This window comes from Berghia stephanieae, chromosome 5, assembly GCF_034508935.2.
Source record: "Berghia stephanieae isolate SIO BIC M18660-M18661 chromosome 5, UCSD_Bste_1.3, whole genome shotgun sequence".
Lineage (NCBI taxonomy): Eukaryota > Metazoa > Mollusca > Gastropoda > Nudibranchia > Aeolidiidae > Berghia > Berghia stephanieae.
This window is the reverse complement of record NC_088364.1, coordinates 39,867,849-39,888,166: the sequence shown is the minus strand read 5'-3', so window position 1 is coordinate 39,888,166 and position 20,318 is coordinate 39,867,849. Positions and strand designations below refer to the sequence as shown.

At 37.8% G+C, this 20,318-nt stretch overlaps 1 protein-coding gene and 1 long non-coding RNA gene across 2 annotated transcripts; one reads left to right on the top strand and one right to left on the bottom strand.

The window, feature by feature from the left end:
- Nucleotides 1-1,125: 1,125 nt before the first annotated feature.
- On the bottom strand, nt 1,126-5,605 carry LOC144972904 (uncharacterized). The gene is made up of 4 exons (XR_013645447.1): nt 5,484-5,605; nt 4,546-4,680; nt 3,096-3,258; nt 1,126-1,648 (listed from the first exon to the last, which is right to left on the bottom strand). It is a non-coding gene; the product is annotated as an uncharacterized LOC144972904 (long non-coding RNA).
- LOC144972903 (peptidyl-prolyl cis-trans isomerase-like) lies at nt 4,925-19,280 on the top strand. Its single transcript, XM_078914703.1, has 5 exons — nt 4,925-5,084; nt 10,185-10,215; nt 13,057-13,242; nt 15,354-15,429; nt 18,911-19,280. Exons 1-5 carry the CDS (start codon nt 5,013-5,015, stop codon nt 19,041-19,043), a joined length of 498 nt encoding a protein of 165 aa, XP_078770829.1. The 5' UTR covers nt 4,925-5,012; the 3' UTR covers nt 19,044-19,280.
- Nucleotides 19,281-20,318: the final 1,038 nt, after the last annotated feature.

The window sequence follows — 20,318 nt, the reverse complement described above, 5'->3', positions numbered from 1 at the left end:
GATGCTGTCAATTTTGTGCCAATTGTGACGTCATGGATGTCTATTTGCACATTACCACCATCTCTGTTAATTTCATCGGCCACTGCCTCTTCATTGACGATAGCTGCAATTACACACTGGAGCTTCCTGTGATTCTCTTTCATAATACCTTTTCAGCTGGTTGATATGGTAGTCTTCTCATCATCATCGACTTTAATAGTGTAGTCGTTCCTTCCAACTCTCTTCTGAACGGTATATTAAGGCCTTGTGACTTGCAACTTGTTGGGCTTTATTGGTAGTTGTAACAGCATGTTGTCTCCTTTCTGGAAAGACCCCTGTCTAGCATTTCCGTCCAAATATCGTTTGCTTTTCAGTGAGGACGATCCTAAACTCTTTTGAGCTAGTTTAATTACGTTCTCCATCTTCTCTCTGAGATCCACAACATATTGGTAACACATTGCTTAGTTGTCTTTTCTTTTTCATCCTCCACTTCTCTTCACAATTCTCTCAAAATAGTAAGAGGTCCCCTCACCGACCTATCGTAAAGCAGTTCGAATGGCCAGAATCCTAGCGACTCCTGTGGTGCTTCCATATATAGGAAAAAAAACAAACAAACCGGCATTAATATACCTGTCCCAATCTCTCTCATGTTCTGCAGTTAATTTCTTCAGCGCGCCACTAGTCCATTACTACACAGAGTATGGTATGTATAACCGCGAGCTGTCTGTCTCACTGTCAAGAGTCGACATACCTCAGACATCAGCTCCGATATAAACTGAGCGCCTCGATCTGCAAAAGCTGCCACAGACCGGCCGGGGTAACCACCGTCTGGCGGAAAAGGCGCAAATTTGGAGCGTGTGTGGCGAAAATCACCACCGTTCCTACCAGTTAACCGCGGCCGGCAGATTTTCTGGCTCTTCCTTATTTTTCGACCTCCCTCCGACGGTCGGAAGACATGGCCGATAAAAAAGTGGTCAATTTGTTTTCGAATTTCGCTGTTATGACTTTGGATTCTTGACCATCGTCAAATTTACAATATGTTTGATGCCAAAAAATTAAAGACATTAGAAATGTTTGTTTTTTTTATTACAGTCTTTGTTTTATTTTTAATTCTGAATTTTAGAGGGAGTGGTGTGGGGAGAAAACTGTCTTTTTTTTAAGGATTATTTTTCCCCCTTCAGAATCTTAATTAGCGGAAAAATATGTACGTTACTAATAACGATATTTATACACGGAACATATTTTGATTGGAAATATTTTTATTTTAACAGTTTGAGGGCCTGGGTAATTTGATAATGTTGTAGAAAAAGAAACCACATTGTGCCATGATATATTCTTTATAATTGTAATCAAAAGACTTCGGAGTTAAATATTCAATAACTTTGCTACCAACCACCTGATCGGCTAAATAAATTTGGATATAAATTGAACCATTTTAAACACCATTTCCACCGATGAGATGAAAATCAAATGTCACTATTAACTAAACATTTCAGACTTTCTAAACAGGATTCGAACCAACTACACTAAAATTATAATACGGCGATGCGACTGTACATTGACTGATATGTATACACCGCCGTCATCGCCGAGAGAGACACCTTGATGTAGGAAGTGTTTGACCTCGTTGCGGTTCCGCTAATGTTGACGTCTCAAAGTTTCGTTTGATCTGGCGGTATTTTGTTGGGGCGAGGGGTAAAGAGAAGATTGGGGTGGCCAATGTTTATTGCTTAAATTGCATGTACTCCGTTCGATGATGATGATGATGATGATGATGATGATGATGATGATGATGGTGATGATGATGATGATGATGATGATGATGATGATGATGATGATGATGATGAAGATAATGATAATGATGATGATGACGATGGTGATAAGGAGGAGGAGGAGGAGGAGGAGGAGGAGGAGGAGGAGGAGGAGGAGGAGGCGAGGCGACCGAGTGGATTAGATATTGCATTGATATTCAGGAGAACCGGGCTCGAACCTTATTGTCGGCATCTCTTTTTTCCCTTGATTAAGAAACTTAGCTCCTATTGTTCATTTTGCGGCGCTGCATTACGGCTGACGCCTGAGATTTCTAGGGCTAACGAAATTAGAACTGAACTTTTGTTATGATAATTTTTCATCGTAATTAAAAATTTTAAAATAATAAAATTCCCTTTATTTATCCCAATGGGAAGTTTGTCTTCAAGGTCTATTCCGAGGGAATATTGGAATAATCCAAGCTTCAGCCGCAGTGCAACGCCGCAAAGTAAGCAATGGCGAGGTAAGTTGCTCAATGCCACACAGAAAGGATGTTTCAGGGTGTCGCCGATCGGGCGGCGGGTAGTGCGAGGAGTTGCCATAGCTGTATCTCATTTATTGATCTTGGTGTGGTTGGGAGTTGAATAGGATTAACAAATTTAAATGCCATTGTTTGTGTACATATTCTCTCTATTGTTTCAATGTCACTGTTACTTTATATGAAATGATAAACTTACTTATTCCTCTGGTTTTTCATCAGCATATACGATCAAAAAATGTTTTGTTTTTTTTTTCTAAACCCATAGAATATTTTGAAGTAGTTCTTCAAAGATATTAAGCCCATGAAGACAGTTTTTTTTCTTTTCTGCATCATCTGGAAGGTAAGTGACTATCATTCTGGTGTCAATGCATAGGTGTTTGAAGACTGGCTAAAGAACCGTTTGCTGCCTTTCCTCAAAGCACCCAGCTGTATTGCATTGGACAACACTACCATTCGGTGGCCCATGATCACTTCAAGGCTCCAACTTCGGCAACTATAAAAGCTGATATGATTTCATGGCTCCAATGAGACAACACTACATATTATTCTGAATTTATCAAAGGGCCAACTATATCTTAGCGAAAAGAAACAACCCAGAAACAGTTTTCAAAGCAGACTGCCTATTCAAGGAGTTTTGACACGAGGTTGCGCGACTTCCCCCATATCACTGTGAGCGCAATCCAATCGAGCTCATTTGGACCCAACTAAAGGGAAAGATTGAGAGGTGGAACATCAAATTTACTCTCACTGACGAGACAATCAATTATATAACAAGGTAGATTGGAAAAAGACATGCTCCAACCTTCGCAAACTAGAGGAAAATTACATTTCATTGCATAGAGTGATGCCATGAAATCCTTCCAAAGTCGTTCCATTTCTCCTTTTCCTCATCCTAGTCATCAGAATGTGATGATTGATGTGTCCAGTATGTTTTTGTTGTTGTTGGTGGTGGTGTTGTTGTAGTTGTTTTTATTGCTGAACACAAATACCTATTTGTAGAAACATAGAGTCATAAATTTATGAATTTCTACTCTTGACCAGTCTACATTAAAATTATGTAATCCTCTTTGGCATAAACACAAGCTATTTCTATAAATTTAGCAATCAAAATAATGTTGGAAGCGGGTAATGTTCACTTTCATTTGTATTTTCATCAGCAATGTATAGTGATAGTTATAAAATGTAGATGTCTGATAGTTAAGGATTGCCATTCGTTCCTTCATATTCAGATACTGTACGTATATCATTTAAATTTCAATTAACCGAGCATTCCATTTTAACGAATTCCTTCAAAATGGATAAGCGGAAAAATCATAATTTTGATACCGTAAATCATCGATGAGTGACGATCCTTACCAGTTATCGATTTTGATGTAGCTGATATAAGAGAAATCCTTTCCTATTGTTTTACAATTAATGAAAAAATATTTTTTGATTAAGACAAATTGATTCAGAGGGTCATACAAACTTTTGCAGCAGTGCATTGAGGGACAGTTGAGATAAAGAAGAAAAACACGCGCCACTTATTAAAAATCTGACTATAATTAAAGTTAGGCTATGGGTAAGTTAATTTTTCATCCTCTCTCATTCTGTTGCTCAAACTTAGTTGAATTGTTCTTAACTTATTTGTTGAGGTCGTCCGTGAGTCGATAAGTTGCAGACGGACTGATTGTGGACATTCATTTGTCAGGTTGTGGCGGGGAGGATGTCTTTTGCTTGCTCAGTTCGTGGATGGCTTCTTGGTCATTCTTTGATTGGCCGAAGCATCATTTGTTTAGTGGGTAACCAGACCCTCATTTAGTGGGTAATCAGGTCTACGAATACATAGGAGCAACACTTTGACTGGTTGCAAAAGTCTGGGGTCCTTGTGAGCAGTGATATTGAAAGGATTTCGATAAAAGAACCTTTGACACCACTGATCTCATTTTTTGATAATAATGATAATAATAATAATAACAATAATAATAATAATAATAATAATAATAATAATAATAATAATAATAATAATAATAATAATAATAATAATAATAATAATAATAATAACAATAATAATAAGCGATAGCGCATTTGCAAAATGTAATTCATGGGAATGCAATCCAGTCATTTGAAAGGTATACATACATGTACATATATTGCTTTAATTGCATGTACTTCGATGATGATGATGATGATGATGGTGATGATGATGATGATGATGATGATGATAAGGAGGAGGAGGAGGAGGCGAGGCGACCGAGTGGATTGGATATTCAGGAGAACCGGGCTCTCTTTTTCACCTTGCCTAGCGTCCCTAGTTGCACATCAATGACATGGCAGCGCTCGACATCTCACTCCCCACTTTGCATGACGTATCACCCACTGTTGTCGCTTCTGTCCCTCTTCTTTTTTTTCTGTGACATATACTCCGTACACTGGTATAGGGAGAAAACACATGTGTTTGTGAAAGGAATACACATCTTTTTAAAATGCCAATTTTTGAAATTTGGCATTAAAAACGCCAAATTGGAAAGTCTGAAAGCGAGAGGCTCCCGACTCGATTCCCCGCTATGCTTCCCGCCACCAAGTGTCGGCACAACTCCATTGAATTCATTGGTTAATTTTGCTCTCATGCGCGTTTTCCGCTCCGTTCAGACTATATAAACGGTAAGCCGCTCTTTGGCGTGTCCTCTGATAAACTCAACTGACCTGATTGACTCAAAATCCTCGTGATCTGAGCGCGACACACATTAGGAAAGTGATAAAAATGGCCAGCCGACCTCGTGTTTATTTTGATATCACTGCAAACGGCAAAAGTCTCGGCCGAATCATTATGGAGGTAATTTTATCATCATTTGTATTTTTTATTATTATGATTGTAGGTAAATTTTTTAAAATTGAAATTTGAAACCTAGAGATTTAGCATTTCTAGATAGATTATATAAAGGGCTCTACCTAATTTTAAATTTAAATAAAAATAAAAAAAACAAAATGAACTGAAAGCTCAAGTAAACACCCCCCCCCCCCCCCCTTTTTTCCACACACACACACACAACTCATACACATAATGGAATTTTTTAGCCTAAATAATTAGTCACATCTCTCGAGGCCATTTATCACGTTTTTGCTGGAATGCTAATTAGCGACTCCGTTTACAGAAAAACTTTATCTAACGACTAAGCCTATCTAGCTACTTAGTAATTGACTGGCATTTCGTCTTTCACTTTTTATTACAAACCTGTCATTGCTTTGAAGTTATTTGCTGTTTGTCTTATTTTATAGAGGCCACGGTAATGGTGCGATGTATTTGCCGTGTCGATTCATGGTAATTTGCTGTTCAAGTTCAACGTCAATGTGTTTTATTTGGATTCCGAAGTTTATTGCCATGGAGTTAGTCCGTGGTAACCGCGGATCCAGATTGTGTGGTCATTTTAAATACATTTCATTTCAGTTCTGCCGGCATTTTATTTTCATGGATCTTGTCAACTTGCCGCATCGTTCTTGTCGTAGATAATCGATGACTTGCCGGCATTGGTACACTGAAGCGAGATCCCTACCGCCATCTTGCTTTTGCCTTTTCATGTATGCGGAAATTCCTCTTTCGATTTTGAAATTCCCCCGACTCTGGAGTGTCGGGCATTCCTGTGAGCCAAATTTCAAGTAGGCATCTCGGGAATTATCATAGATCTATTTTTTGGCGGAAATAATGAATTACAATAGGGAAGTTTGATCGACTTCGGATGTCACAGGTTCTTCACTAAATTAAATATTGTTTTTTTTCCCGGAAGAACTTCCATATCGTACTGGCGCGACTCAGACTCGGGGAAGACCCGTGATTATGCATCGAATGTCATAAGTTATATAACAAGATAGGCTAGATGTTTATTAAATAATGATATACATTATAATATAAAATGCATACTTAGATATATGCGATACATAAGTATGGTAGGCCCATAAGTATTCAATGGATTCAAAATTATTATCGGGAGTCTTATATATGCTTTTACTTTTATTTCAATTTCAATGTGCGATATTTTTGACAGTTAAGACATTTTCCATAGGGAAGTATAGAATAACCATTAATATAGATATTTCAAATTATATAGAATTACCTAATTTAAAAATAATTAAATGCAAAGGTTAACCAAAACTTGGCAAAAGGAAAAAAAAAATCCTAAATATGGACTACTTCCCCTGTTCTGAGTCTGAGATTTTGTCATTGGCGGAATACTGAGCAAAAATAACCAAAAACTCCCAGGAATAGTTCTGTTTTCTAGTGATCATATAGACAGTTTATGACTAATAGGACCCATATTTCAGCTACTTTTAATTTTAATTGTGGATTTGGCTCCATTTGTTTTTTCCTTTGGGTAAATATCACTTCACTCCAGGTGAGCAAGTCAGTATATTTACTATTAGTTATTAGACATTGATGTGGTGCTTGTATGATAGTTTGAATTTCAGCCTTTTCCCCCAATCACTTATCTTATACTTATAATCTTATAAATGCTTTGCAATGTATTTCATTTCATGGTGAAATTAGTTGTATGACCACCAGACATAAAGCATGAGAATGGCATGACCTTTTAGTTAGCTGATATACCTTTTAATGGAGCTGTTATAAGTATTATTGTGGATGGTTATTATAGATTCTTTTGTAGTAGTAGGGAGGATAATTGACTTAACACTCTTACAAAGTTGTGACATCATAAATATGTGATATTGTTCGAGTTGCCATTTTGGAATGGTAGTGTCAAATTAACCAGTAGATTTTGACCAATCAAAACATGGAATTTGTGACACACCCTCACACGTGCTCGGACAAACATAGTTGCTTGTTTATAAACAGAAACGTGAATGAAATTGACCAATCAATGATCATTGTTATTGTCTTTATACCGCCAAATGGGTGACTAGTTGTCACACGATTTTCTCGATCAGATAAACATTTAAATTTACACATAGTTTTCTGTGTTAGTTTTATTGATCAAGCGGTTGAACGGTGGATATTTTACTTATACACATACCATCGATAGTAAAATCTGTGTAATTTGCTGCGCCTACCAATCACTGCCATTGTTTACATTATGACGATCGTCCGAGAGGCAAGTCTATTGCCAAGGACCCTGACAACCAGCTGCTTGGTTCTAAACAGAGAAAATTGGTACATTTATTCTTCATGCTGGCTAGAACTTTTTCATATGTCATGTGATCAGAATGTATAAATGTCGAGTCATAATCAGATTTATAAAATTTTTCTTCTCTGGATACACTTTTATGCTCGTTTATTTTGATAGTTTAGAACCAGTTACTATGCGTCATCACGAGGGAAATGATGTCACGACTGTTGAACCCTATTGTCAAATCAATTGCCAAGGACTGTCAGTTCATCTACGCAAGTGTACTCATAACTGCCACGGAGTGATGTTAATATTGATTCTCTCGTTTTCTCTTTTCTCTCTGTCATTTTCTATCACTTTCTCTTTGTGCCGATTTTTCCTCTGTGTGTGTGTGTGTGTGTGTGTGTGTTTCTCTGTCATTTTCTCATCTCTCTCTCACAGACACACAATGCTCTCGTTTTTCTCTTTCTTTTTTCCATTTTCTTCTTTCTCTCTCGCTCAATTCCTCTTTTAGTCACGGACAGTGCCAGTTGGTAAATCATCAGCTATCTACTATTAACTGCCACGGACTGACGTCAATTAATATAATATTTACTCTCATACTCATTTTCTTTATTTCTCAATTTTCTTTCATTTTGTCTTTTCTATTTCCTCTTTTTGCCTATGACCTTGCCAGTTGGTAAATCTTCCAACTATTTACTATTAACTGCCACGGATTGATCTTGTTGCACAACTGTTTTATGTGAATTGTTCCTTATTATGACGATGTGCAGTATATTTTCCTTTAAAACAAAGGAAATTCTACTTTTTTTTTAAAGTCTGGGACTTGGTAGGAATTTGTCACTTCATATTTTTTTTCATTGAATCGGAAAACAGTAATTGTTGTTTTGATATATTTTAATTGAAACCTTGAAAACGAGTGTTGTCTTGATCCTTTCTCGATGATTGACAATGAATGATTGGAAGAAAGTACCGGTATTCGAGATTCGTATGCGCGCATATCTAGGCTCGACTGACATCACCGCATGCAGATGAAGAGTTCCAAATTGACTTCTTGGCAGGTGAACTGTCAACTACCAAGGACTCACTCCAGGGCAATTGACACTTCCTTTTCTCCTTTTGGAATTGGTTTAACTCAATTGACGCGACCTTGCATTTCGGAAGTTACGACTGTGCCTAGTTGCTACAGCTGATCAGTTGAAACAATGGCAGCTCGCCTAGCAGTATTTCAATATTTAGCACCCATCCCAGATAATATACTTTTTTTTTTTAGCTAATGGCAATATTTTATGGTACAACTTTTACATTTTCTTAAAGGGATATAAGATATTTATTGAGAGAGAGCAAACTTAGTAAGACTTGATGAACCCTGTAACAATCTTCTTTCTATTTGAATAGTTGAGTGGTGGAATGAGAGGGCGCAAGGCTTTACACCTTATTACTACACACATTAGCCTAGTATTAGTCTGACAGACGCATATACACACAAAGAGCCCACATACAGATGCACACATATAGTACAGGAATTTTCTACTAGCACACACACACGTGGGGAACTTTCATTCTTTGTGTCCTTTGAGATGTAACATGGCTTTGTTTATGGTTGAGTGATAGGCTAAGTTTTCTGGGTGGGGTTCCTGACCTCTCATAGTGGGCAGGGAGGTACTAACTGTGTCTTCTATCCCCCTATATCTCTTTTCCAACACGCTTTCTGTCTTTGTCTTGGATTGGGATTACTTGGATTTGTCCTGGCCCTGGCTGGGAGGGAAACAGTCAAATGTATAGTTGGTTATGGGAGATGATATTTTTTGTCTTGTATATCATCTCTCTGTTATGTGCTGTACTATGTTTTATTTACATATTATATATATGATTTTTAAACATTTGAGTGTTTTCCTCTTATTGGAGAACTGTGCTTGTCTGGACGAGTCTTTTAGGTGATCTCAAACTACTTTGATAGTGTGCTCTTGGAATCTGCATCTGTTTCCTATTTGAACCAAAACAGCTGAGTTTTGCTCCTTTTGCTATTGTCATCACTGAATATGATCGTGGTAATAGTAGTTACAACTGCATCATTATTGCTACCACCACCATATATGTTTAATTCCGCCACAATCATCACCAGTATTATTTATTTTTGCAGCATATGGTTTGTTCAAATGACTGAATGTGAAAACTGGTTTTTGTCATAAATCACAGGTGTCACATACACATTGTTAATAGTGGACTTGCCTGCTTTTAATGGGCCCACAGTAGCCCGGATTGAAAGGCTTCTGTCTGGGTGGGGTTCCTTACCTCCCATAGTGGGCAGGGAGACACTGTATCTTCTATCCCCCTATATCTGTTTTCCAATTTGCTTTCTGTCTTTGTCTTGGAATGAATCTACTTGGTTTTGTGCTTGGCTGAAAACATTTAGGTAATCTCAGAGAGTACATTGATAGTGTGCTCTTGGAATCTACATCTATTCCCTATTTGAACCATTCCCCTTTGTCTTTTTCCTCAAGTCCTTTTTGTTGTACATCTGGAATCTTTTCACTATCCAATTTTCTTCTTTTTTACTGATGCTTATATGACCTAAATTTATTGCAAGCGCCTTAAAAACAAAAACAAAGGGCTTCTGCCCAGGCCCTTAGGGGATGGTTTCTGCATGTGTGGATACGAGGCAAATGTTTTAGTACTATGATAGTACAGACTGTCATGCAGAATGAACTTGATTAGCCAGTATATGGATCTATTATCTTTTTTGATTTTTTTTTTTCTCATAGTCGCCTACATTATATTCCAGTTTTTACATAGTTCTACTTTTTCATCTACAGCTCAGAGCTGATGTAGTTCCCAAGACAGCAGGTGAGATAATTTGTTCCTCATTTTTTCAGCCTATAGGGAATGAGATTTCAAAACAGATTTAAGAGTAGCGCCCCTTTGTTGGAAGTCGCATCTTGACAGACAGGCGCCGTTATTAGTACCAATCATTAGCGGGAAGTTCAGTAAGTTTAGGAGGGGTTGTCTAATCGTATTATATTGTTTATCATCTTTTATTTTTAATTTGTAGTCTTCATCATATTTTGTTAACATTTCATAATGGAGAAAACTAAAGAAAAGATCTATGTTGATTGTGATATGCATTTTTGTACAGAAATATTATGAATAATAAATTTTGTATTTGGAGTGCTTGGCTTGTAGTTGGTTTGCTTACAAATAACTTCTCTGCTGGTGATGTCCAATCAAGGGACACTAATCTTCCGCTAATCTCAATCCCTATATGCTGATTTTAGATTAACAATTTTATTTTCCGTCTTTTACTTGTCAAAATTGAGACCCTTTATTATAATCTTTCATGGAGACTCCAAAGCCTAATAGTAGTTCCAATCCACGATAATGTCAGTCTTATTTTAGACTATCGGGGATATTCTGGAAAAGTAATTTCTGCTAGTGGGTTTCAGTTTTGCCAGTCATTATTGCGCCATCCATCGTGATACCACTTCCATCATCTGATGTCATGGATCTGAAATCCACCCGTTGCTCTTGTTGACTATCTTTGCTGTTCAGGGCCGTGGCCAAATTTCAGCCCAAAAGCCTCAACGGTTGAATTTACTCAACGTGCGAAGCCATCTTGCCCCTTTAAAAAAAAAATTTTTTTTTGGTGGCTGTTATAGTCCAGCAAAGTTTTCTTCAAACCCCCACGGTACATGGAGAAGCGTTCATGGAAACCGTACATTGCCATGACATTTGAAAGGGGGGGGGGTGGGGTGGCTCAGCAGTATCATACTGTATGGTCTTTGCTTCGTACCTGAAAGATATCTAGTTTGAATATCCCCTCAAATTTGCGGCTAACACCTGGCGTATTCCAGTCCTCCCTTTGAATGAACACTAAGAAAATTTTCACATGAGGATGAATAAGTGGAATTTTATTATTTACTTTATTGGTATTAACAGGGGTTTGTGTGTGTGTGTGTCGGGAGTGTATCACTGATCACATCCTTCTTTTACCTCTATAGCCAACTTTGAGCACTAATGTTGAAGTAATAATAAGAATAAGCAGAGAGGTGTCTTTATGCTAATCGGCGATAGGAGTGTGTGAGTGGCCATAGGTGTCTGTGTGTATTATACTACTCACATTTGCAGTGTAGATAGAAAAACACGATACACACAAAAGTAACTGTCAATGTCACAGTGAGTCATTGATGGTCGAAATCACTGGGCGGAATTTGAAAAAGACAAACCTTTAATTTAAAAGAATGGTTATACGTTGGCTCAGTGAAATTAGTTTGTGGTACAAATTTGTTCAAGAAGGAATGGAATGTTAACAATGAATATGAGGAAGAAATTATATTTTCCAAGGGTAGACTGGAATAATCCAGGCGTCTGCTTCGGTGCAGTGCCGCAGATTGAGCTAGGGCGAGGTGATGCTGTCGCGGATGATCGAACTCTGTACCTTTCAGGTACAAAGCAAAGACCGTATCGCTGAGCTATGATTTTCTTAAATGCAATAAATTCTGTGCATTATTAGCGATATTGAAGAGCTAACACCAGTTGTGATTTTTAAAAAATATAGCATGCTTGGACCACTCACCACCACTAGTCAAAACATCCCCAGCACCACCATCATTCACTGAAGCTGAAAATGTCCACTTTCATCGTCACTATTACTATTGTCAGTCTCCCATTCCTCTTCATCAACATAATTTCATAGTACTATCACTCTTCACCTCCGCTTTCAAACGATGTAACTTGACCACAAGAATGAATACAAAGAAATTGAAAGTTAATCCTTCCCGTGTTAACTAAGATCATTCAAATCTCCATACAAAGGAGGTCATGTGTATAGATACATTCATTGTCATAGTCATTCACGCAATGAACAATAATGGCCATTGCTGGTATAGCGGTGAGGAACTTGATCAGGTTAAGCGGCTGGGAACTGGAAAGGGTCTGGCCTTTCATATAGAAAAAATTCAGTTCCCGAGGATGGCCAACCGGGTGTGTGGTCACACTGTTCATCTCAGAAATGTAGATCATAGTGTTTGTCTACCATGACAGCTAATCTGGTGTATGGTCATACCCTTTGTCAGACATCCCAGGTGTGAGCAATTGAATTTACTTGCATCCCTCGGTAGTGTCATGGTCATGGGTCAATGGCCACAATGCTAGGGTTGCAAGTGGATTCTGACAACAATCTATATACAGTGCTCTGGTGCCTTTACCGGCGATACCGGCGAAGAGTTAAGTGAACATGCACAGAGCAAAAGCAGAAACTTGAAGGGCACAAAAGAAGTGATGAAGAGGACACCCCGCCAGTGACTTCATCAGAAAAACGTGAAATGGTTAAGCTGTTGTGACGATTTGTCCCAAAACTCAAGTGTGTGGATCAGATTGGCAGTCAAGTGGCATCTGATGTTATCCAAAAGAGCCATCCTAATTAATCCAGCTTGGAATATACTACGTTATCAGGCTACCCATGTCTCTTTCATCTTCCCCCATGCCCTCTTCCTTCATCCCTTACCCCTCTATTTGTTTCTCCTTAGATTTATATGATTCTGCTTCATGAGTTTGCATAATTCGAATGAATCGATTTCCGTTTAAACAAATTGAGAATATTGGTACCCTATATATAGCAAATAGGATAACCAAGGGTTTTGATCTACTTTATGTCCTTATTTAGAAATTTAAACTTCCTGTGTTCCTCAGAAAACTTCAGGGCTCTCTGCACTGGTGAGAAGGGCTTTGGCTTCAAAGGCTCTAGTTTTCATCGTGTCATTCCTGGGTTTATGTGCCAAGGAGGAGATTTTACTAATGGTGATGGCACTGGAGGAAAAAGTATTTATGGCACGAAATTTGCGGATGAGAACTTCACATTAAAACACACAGCACCAGGTAATGTTAACACGAACACCTAGTTGCTGACAGTACTGACAGCCATCTTTTTTTTTGTATTTGTGTACACTGATACTTGTTCTGGCATGGAGTTTTTTGCATCACTTGTGGCTGCAAAATAACGCTGATTTGCATTGCGACCGCAAAATCTGCAATTTTTTAAATAGTTTATATTTTGAAGAGATTTTTTTTTAAGGCGAGAAAGAAAAGACAATTTAAAAGAAAAACTTAATTTGTTACTTCATGAAGAGCGTCACAAGAGTTCATTTTGTTCCTTTTTCCTGGCGCTGATATGACCTTACATTTGTTGCAAGCAGTGTGAAACCCATAAAAACAAATGCCTTTCTCTTTCATGAACTACCTATGTGTTGTTAGGAAAATTAATTGGAAGTTTTTGCAAATTTTGCAGTTGTTAGCTTGCAAAATTTAGGATTTTTTAAAACAAAAAAATGCCATGTCAGATCATTTATTATTAGAGAACAGGGTTCTCAATAGGTCACAATTTTAAACGGCACTAAAAAATCATATATACACCAGTTTGCCGGCATATGCTGGAAATTCCGTTTTTTTAGTTAGTGTAATAATCGGCTGCCAGCATTTTGACTCTTCTGCCGGCTTGATCATTATTGCACCACCGGAACTTTAACTTTTAATACTGGGAAATACCGATGCACCAGTCCTATTTAATTTTCCTTCAAAGGTGACAATTGAACACATGTGTCACTTTTCTGTCACACATTTGATATGTTTACATTTACAGCGGACACATTTTGTACTAAATTTGTTTTCAGTTGGTTATTGAACGCTGGCTTTCACTAAAACCTTGCACATCATTTTTGAAGATTTGCATTGAATTATGCATATAAGCTTATTTTATACTTCAAATGGTCTCATATCTCATTTAAGCTTCTACTTCTTGTTAAATAGAACTTGTCAAGTGAAAATAAAATAGAACCAACATCTATGACAATGAAGCCCTCAATCAAGGACTGTATTGCCAATAAACATAAATGGATTATTTCCCTTTATAATAAAACTGAAAATACTTTATTTTGACTGTTTAAATTTAAATATTTTTTTTCTTCACTATTTTGTATGTCTAATTTTTAAATTATTATTATTAAATGGGGAGCTGTAAGAACGCTGTAGGTTAAAAGAAATGGACTAAGACTATTTTTGGGGTATTCAACATATATATTACATAGGTTGGTTTTTCCCATATTTGAACCAAAGGTAGTAGTGTAATAGTAGTAGTCACCACTGCTACAACCATCATCACGGCATTGACATTACCACAACCACTACCACCACATCATCATTATCACCACGACCACTAGAGCATCATCGCTACTATAACCTATACCAACACTAGCATCAAAATAAGTACCATGGTTGGGGTCTCTTGATCACGTCTTTGGGGTGTTTCGAATAATAATAGTGCTTGGTATTGCGATTCCTGAGCCTTTTACTATACAAATTTAAAGTGATGACATATCTTAGTGTCTCCATAAACCGGGTAATCATGTGATCACTAGAGATTGCTGCGAGTGTTTAAATGAAGATAATTTATTTTTCTTTGGGATTGATGGTAGCCTTTAAATTTAAATTGTTTTCAATCGTGCCGACTAAATACTTATTTGTTTTTTCTTCTTTTTTAAAAATTACATTATTTTTTGTAAAAAAATTTTTTCTAAAACAAGACGGTCCACTTTTAGGATTATAGAATTAACTACACTTTTCACTCTGGGAAGGTTGGCTCTCAACTGGTGAGTCGCAGATGGCAAAATATTTAAATTAACATCTTTTTTAGGCAAACTGGCTTCACTGGTCTGTCTCTCAGGCAACTTGAACTTTCGCCCATGATATACACCTCGTCTTTTAGGAAATAGAAAGAAAATCAATGATGGATCTTGAAAACATTGTTTTTAACTTTCTTGAGTGAATTTATTCTAAGTTATTTGTTTGTTGTTTTGTTTTGTTTTCTTTTCAACATTTCTCCTAAATTCCATGTGAATTTATTTTTCACCTTATATGAATTTTTTTGTGCTGTCATTTGATATGATTTTTTTTTCTATTCCTTTCTCATTGCATCCCTTTTTATTTGCCCATAGGCAACCTGTCAATGGCAAATGCTGGCCCAAACACTAATGGATCTCAGTTTTTTTTGACTGTAGCGAAGACATCCTGGTAAGTCATTGAACAAATGAATTAGTTTGATTTAGTTTCAATGTTTCTGATGGTGTGTTTTTTAAGTTTCATTGTCATAACTTTGATGGTTTTTATTTAATGGACCAAAATTACCGAAATATCGGTCTCACTTGTCTACTCAGAGACAGGTTTACACTAGCTAGATGGATATGTATCATTTTTTATGATTAAGGGCGGTAGCATTTGATGAATAACTTTGCACGAAATATTTTCCAGGGTGTCCAGGGAAGTCGGAAAGTTGGAAATTGGTCGGAAATATCATGCTTGGTCGGAAATGTTGGAAATAATGGGATTGAGGGTGAAATTTCCTTTAAAATGAGAAATTAGGAATTTTTTAAATTGCAATATCAAAAATGTAATAAGGGCATCTGCTGTGCACAAAATTATTATTTTACAGACCTGCCGTTCATACCGATTAATCGGTATCATATCGATTTGCAAGACCTTTTTTTCGTATTTACCGATTTCCCGATTTACTTGCCGATCGTACCGATTTCCCGATCTGCATGCCGATCGTACCGATTTCACCAAGTGACCAAGGGCCCGCAGCCCTCCACCCCTCTCTTTTACGTTTACTTTGTGCTTTACGTTGCACGTTAAAATTTTCAAGTCTCGTGAACTTTGACCCGTCCCGCGATACCTCGATAGATACATGACGAAGCGAGCCTCTTTGTGATGCCCTCACACAGATCAGGGTTGCCAGTTTGGCATTTTAAATGCCAGATTCCAAAAATCTGGCATTTTTGAAAACCGTTTGGCATTAGAAAAATCATTTGGCATTTGGCATTTTCTTTTCTTGTATATTATACTTCAAATGACACCTTTTCTTAATTATTTCATTACCCCAACAGGAAATTTAGTATAATTCAAAAAAAAAAAAGAAAAGAAAACACGCAAGCCACCAGGATATGATAGTAAATTGTCTATCAAAAGTGAGTAGTTTTCTTAGTGGGGGTGGGAGTCAACAGACTTTGGCATTTTTTTGAGTGTTTTGGCATTTTTTGAGTCTTCCCCTGGCATTTTGTTGAAAAATAATCTGGCAACCCTGACACAGATAGAAAACACACACGGCGCGTTATTTAGTTTTCATTTCCTTTGTGAAGCGACAGCGAGCTGTACTGGTAAACCACCGTGGTCCCTGGCTTCTGACTCGTTACCAAGTGCAACCATCTTTAAATAAGTTAGTAGTCTGATTGCCAGATTGGCGTTGTGCGTGTCATTTTGGGTGTTGGGGAAAAATAAAGGGGGGGGGGGGGGATAATTGGATAATTTTACGTCTCATACTGATTTTTTTCCCCAGATACTGATTTTTTTACAATGTCATACTGATTTCCTTTTTCGTGAAGTGGCAGGTCTGATTTTACTACTACAACTGCCACCACATCGTCATCCCTGCCACCACCAATACTTCAAACTACCACTACCACATCATCATCCCTATCACCAACACCACTCACTAATGCAACCACCACCACATCATCATCCCCATCACTACCACATCCACAGCCCATACCATCACTGCAACTACTACCACATCATCGTACCCACCAACACCACTACTCCAATCACCACCGCATCATCATCCTTATCACCACTACTACAACCACTACCACATCATCATCCCAATCACCAACACCACACCACTACTGTAACCACCACCCCACATCATCATCCCCATCACCACTACTACAAATAGTACCACATCATTATCCCAACAACCACCTCTACAATAACTACCGCCACTTATCATCCCTACCACCACCACCACACTACAATTGCTACAACAACTACTACATCATCATCTATATCACCAGCACCACTACTACACCCATCACTACATCATCATCCCTACCACCTCCATTACTATAACCACCACCACATCACCAACGCCACCACTACTACAACCACCACCATCACTACTACTATAACAACCACCACATCACTATCCCTAACATCACCACCATTACTGCGGGTGGTTGGATGGGAGCATCACCCTTGAATCATATAACTATGATGTTCGCATGGGTGTACGATCCGATAGTGATGTCGTTTCTTCTTCTCTTTACTAGCCTATCCTGCTTCTTTGGTTTGTGATTGTATTTTTGACAGGGGATATTTTTTTTTTTCTGTAAATCTTCTGCCTGTTTGTTCTTGGTTATTTATAATTTAGCTTATGATATCTTTAGGTTATGATTTTGATTTACATTTGTACTATTTTTGTTAGATTGCTTTTTTTTTTTTGTTTCAGCGGTCTCTCATATAACCTCAATTGTGTTGGAAGAGACCTAAAGCAACAAACAAACAAAAACAAACAAAACATTACTTCAACCACCATATCATCATCATCCCTACCACTACCACCACTTCACTAGTGCAACTACCATCACATCATCATCATCCCTACCACCACCACCACCACGACTGCAACCTCTGAACATCATCATCCCTACCACCATCTCAATCACGACTACTACAACCATTACAGCTACCACTACACTATCATCTCTACCACTAGTACCATAACTTACAACCACATCATACCTACCAACAAATCACATGAGTATTTTCTAAAATTGAAAATGGGGAAGGGTTGTGGCTTTTGACATTTATAATTACACGGTACCATTCACTAAGTAGATAAGATTTTATCTGTTGCGATCAGTTTTTAAACTTTTGAAATTCCTCCGAATGTTGTCAAAAATTGCTGCGAGACACATTTTGGATTGCATCTCAGTAAATTTTAATGAAATTCAAATTTATAGATTATAGTCGTGTGGATGGGTCATGATCTGTGCTCTGAGAAATGTTTGTGACCAGTCATTTTCAACTCTGCTCTTACTTTAAAATATGGATTGTGTTGAGGTAAGACTTATTTTAACAAGGATTGTCTTTTTTTTAATGCGTAAAAAACGCTTTGGGATGGCAAGAATTGATAAAATACCTGGTAGGAAATTTCACTTCGAGGTAGGAAATTTTAAGGTTGGATTTCCCTGGACACCCTGTTTTCATAATATGGTCTTCACGAGAATTTTCAGGCTTTTTAGATTTTGGCAAAGGGCATTCCTGATTATACCGTTGAAACGCATTGCTGTTGAATTTTTGGTCAGTAAAGTTATAATCTGCATTTTAGCCAAAGTTCCTTGAATTTTATCCCAAAACTCCCAACTGATGTGGCAGGTTGGCTTTGCTTACAACTGGACAAACAGGTCTAAACTCAAAACATGCACACCACAATATCACCTTTCCTCACTCATACTGAAAAGATATCCGCGAGACATATTTGTACAAATATATCCACCACATGGTGCCATCTTCAGAGATACCGTTTGAAGTGGACAAAAAGGTGATGCAGTTAGTAGGCATCTGTATTGATTAAATTTAAGCCCCACTTCACAGTAAGTTCAAATGTTTTGTTTAACTATCGGGATGTAATTTAAATTATTTTTTCCTCCCCCGACAGGCTTGATGGTAAGCATGTGGTTTTTGGTTCTGTTGTTGAGAATATGGATGTTGTCAAGAAAATTGAAAGCTTTGGCTCTGACAGTGGCAAAACTTCACAAAAAATCATCATTGCTGATTGTGGTCAGCTTTGAGATTATTTTACTTTAATCAGGCCTATGGTATGCTTTGGAAGTCACAGTAACGAAGGCCTGATCTGAACAGCTGGCTTCAGAGTTGCGACCAATGAGGCTATGTAGTCATCCTATCTTCTACTACTACTGTTACTGTACTTCTGTTTTATTAATGTCGCTATATTTTTTTTTTCCCTCGATTCTTTGCAAATTTTATACATTCAAGTGTAGCTAATAAATTTGTGTGTTTTACACTAAGGTTTTGTATGTTATTTATTTTTTTCTGTTCAGTGATCTTGATTCTACTACTTTAACGAGCATGATACCCGTAGTTTATTGCTAATTACACACATGGCTAGATCCCTGGTGGCGCTTTCCGCCTCCATGATGGGCGAGGTCACGTTACTGATTGAATTTCCTTGTTCAGGTTGCTTTCCATCTTTTGTCTTGGAATGCGATCATTTAGTTTTGACCTGCCTTTGGATTTTTGGGGGGGGGGGGGGTAGACATATTTATAGCATTGTTTTTTTTTTTTTTTGGGAGACAACCGCTGATGACCTAACAAAATTCCTGTTACTGTTACTACTGTTGTATCCTTTCAACACTTGAAACCCTCTCCACTTCACCAATTCCATCCCTAATTGCACCAGTCCGTTACTTACTTGACGGTGACAACAAAATGTTCTGGTTGAGAGCAGCTATGGACACACAGACTGACCAGACAGAGACCACAGACATTATGGACACACAAACTGACCAGACAGAGAGACCACAGACGTTATGGACACACAGACTGACCAGACAGGGACTCCAGATAACGGAGACACACCGACAGAGACATGCGACCATAAAGATGCCCTTGACACGACAGAGACAGATAGACTGCGAAATTTTTCAAATGTGACTCTACACAGGAAATTTTATACAGAATTCCCTTAATACCTTTACTCATTGTCCATTTGTAAAATTTATTTTCATGTAATAAACCACCAAAAAAGTAAAATTTTAACGTGGGTGGGGGCTGTCACGTTACTGGAACGAGCTTAAGTCTCAATGGGATATTAGCTTTAGGCAACCACGAGTTGGTATTTTTCAAACCTGTTGCTATGCTATCTTGTGATGACAACGTCTCTGTCGCCAAACGTCACTAGCTATCCTTCACATAATGCAGGGTTGATTGTGTGAAGTACGTTTGGGGCCGGAAGATAGCAAGGCATAGTGCAGGCTACTGTACTGTGTCAGTCCGTGAACGGGTGACCAATTCATAGTACAGAGAAGGCAAATCTGTTACTATAT

Bases quoted from the DNA above. Each gene is read 5' to 3' on its own strand.
- LOC144972903 (XM_078914703.1), top strand. From the start codon at position 5,013: ATGGCCAGCCGACCTCGTGTTTATTTTGATATCACTGCAAACGGCAAA. The intron at 10,216-13,056 runs GTGAGATAATTT...TGTGTTCCTCAG, and splicing joins TGTAGTTCCCAAGACAGCAG to AAAACTTCAGGGCTCTCTGC. The intron at 13,243-15,353 runs GTAATGTTAACA...ATTTGCCCATAG, and splicing joins ATTAAAACACACAGCACCAG to GCAACCTGTCAATGGCAAAT.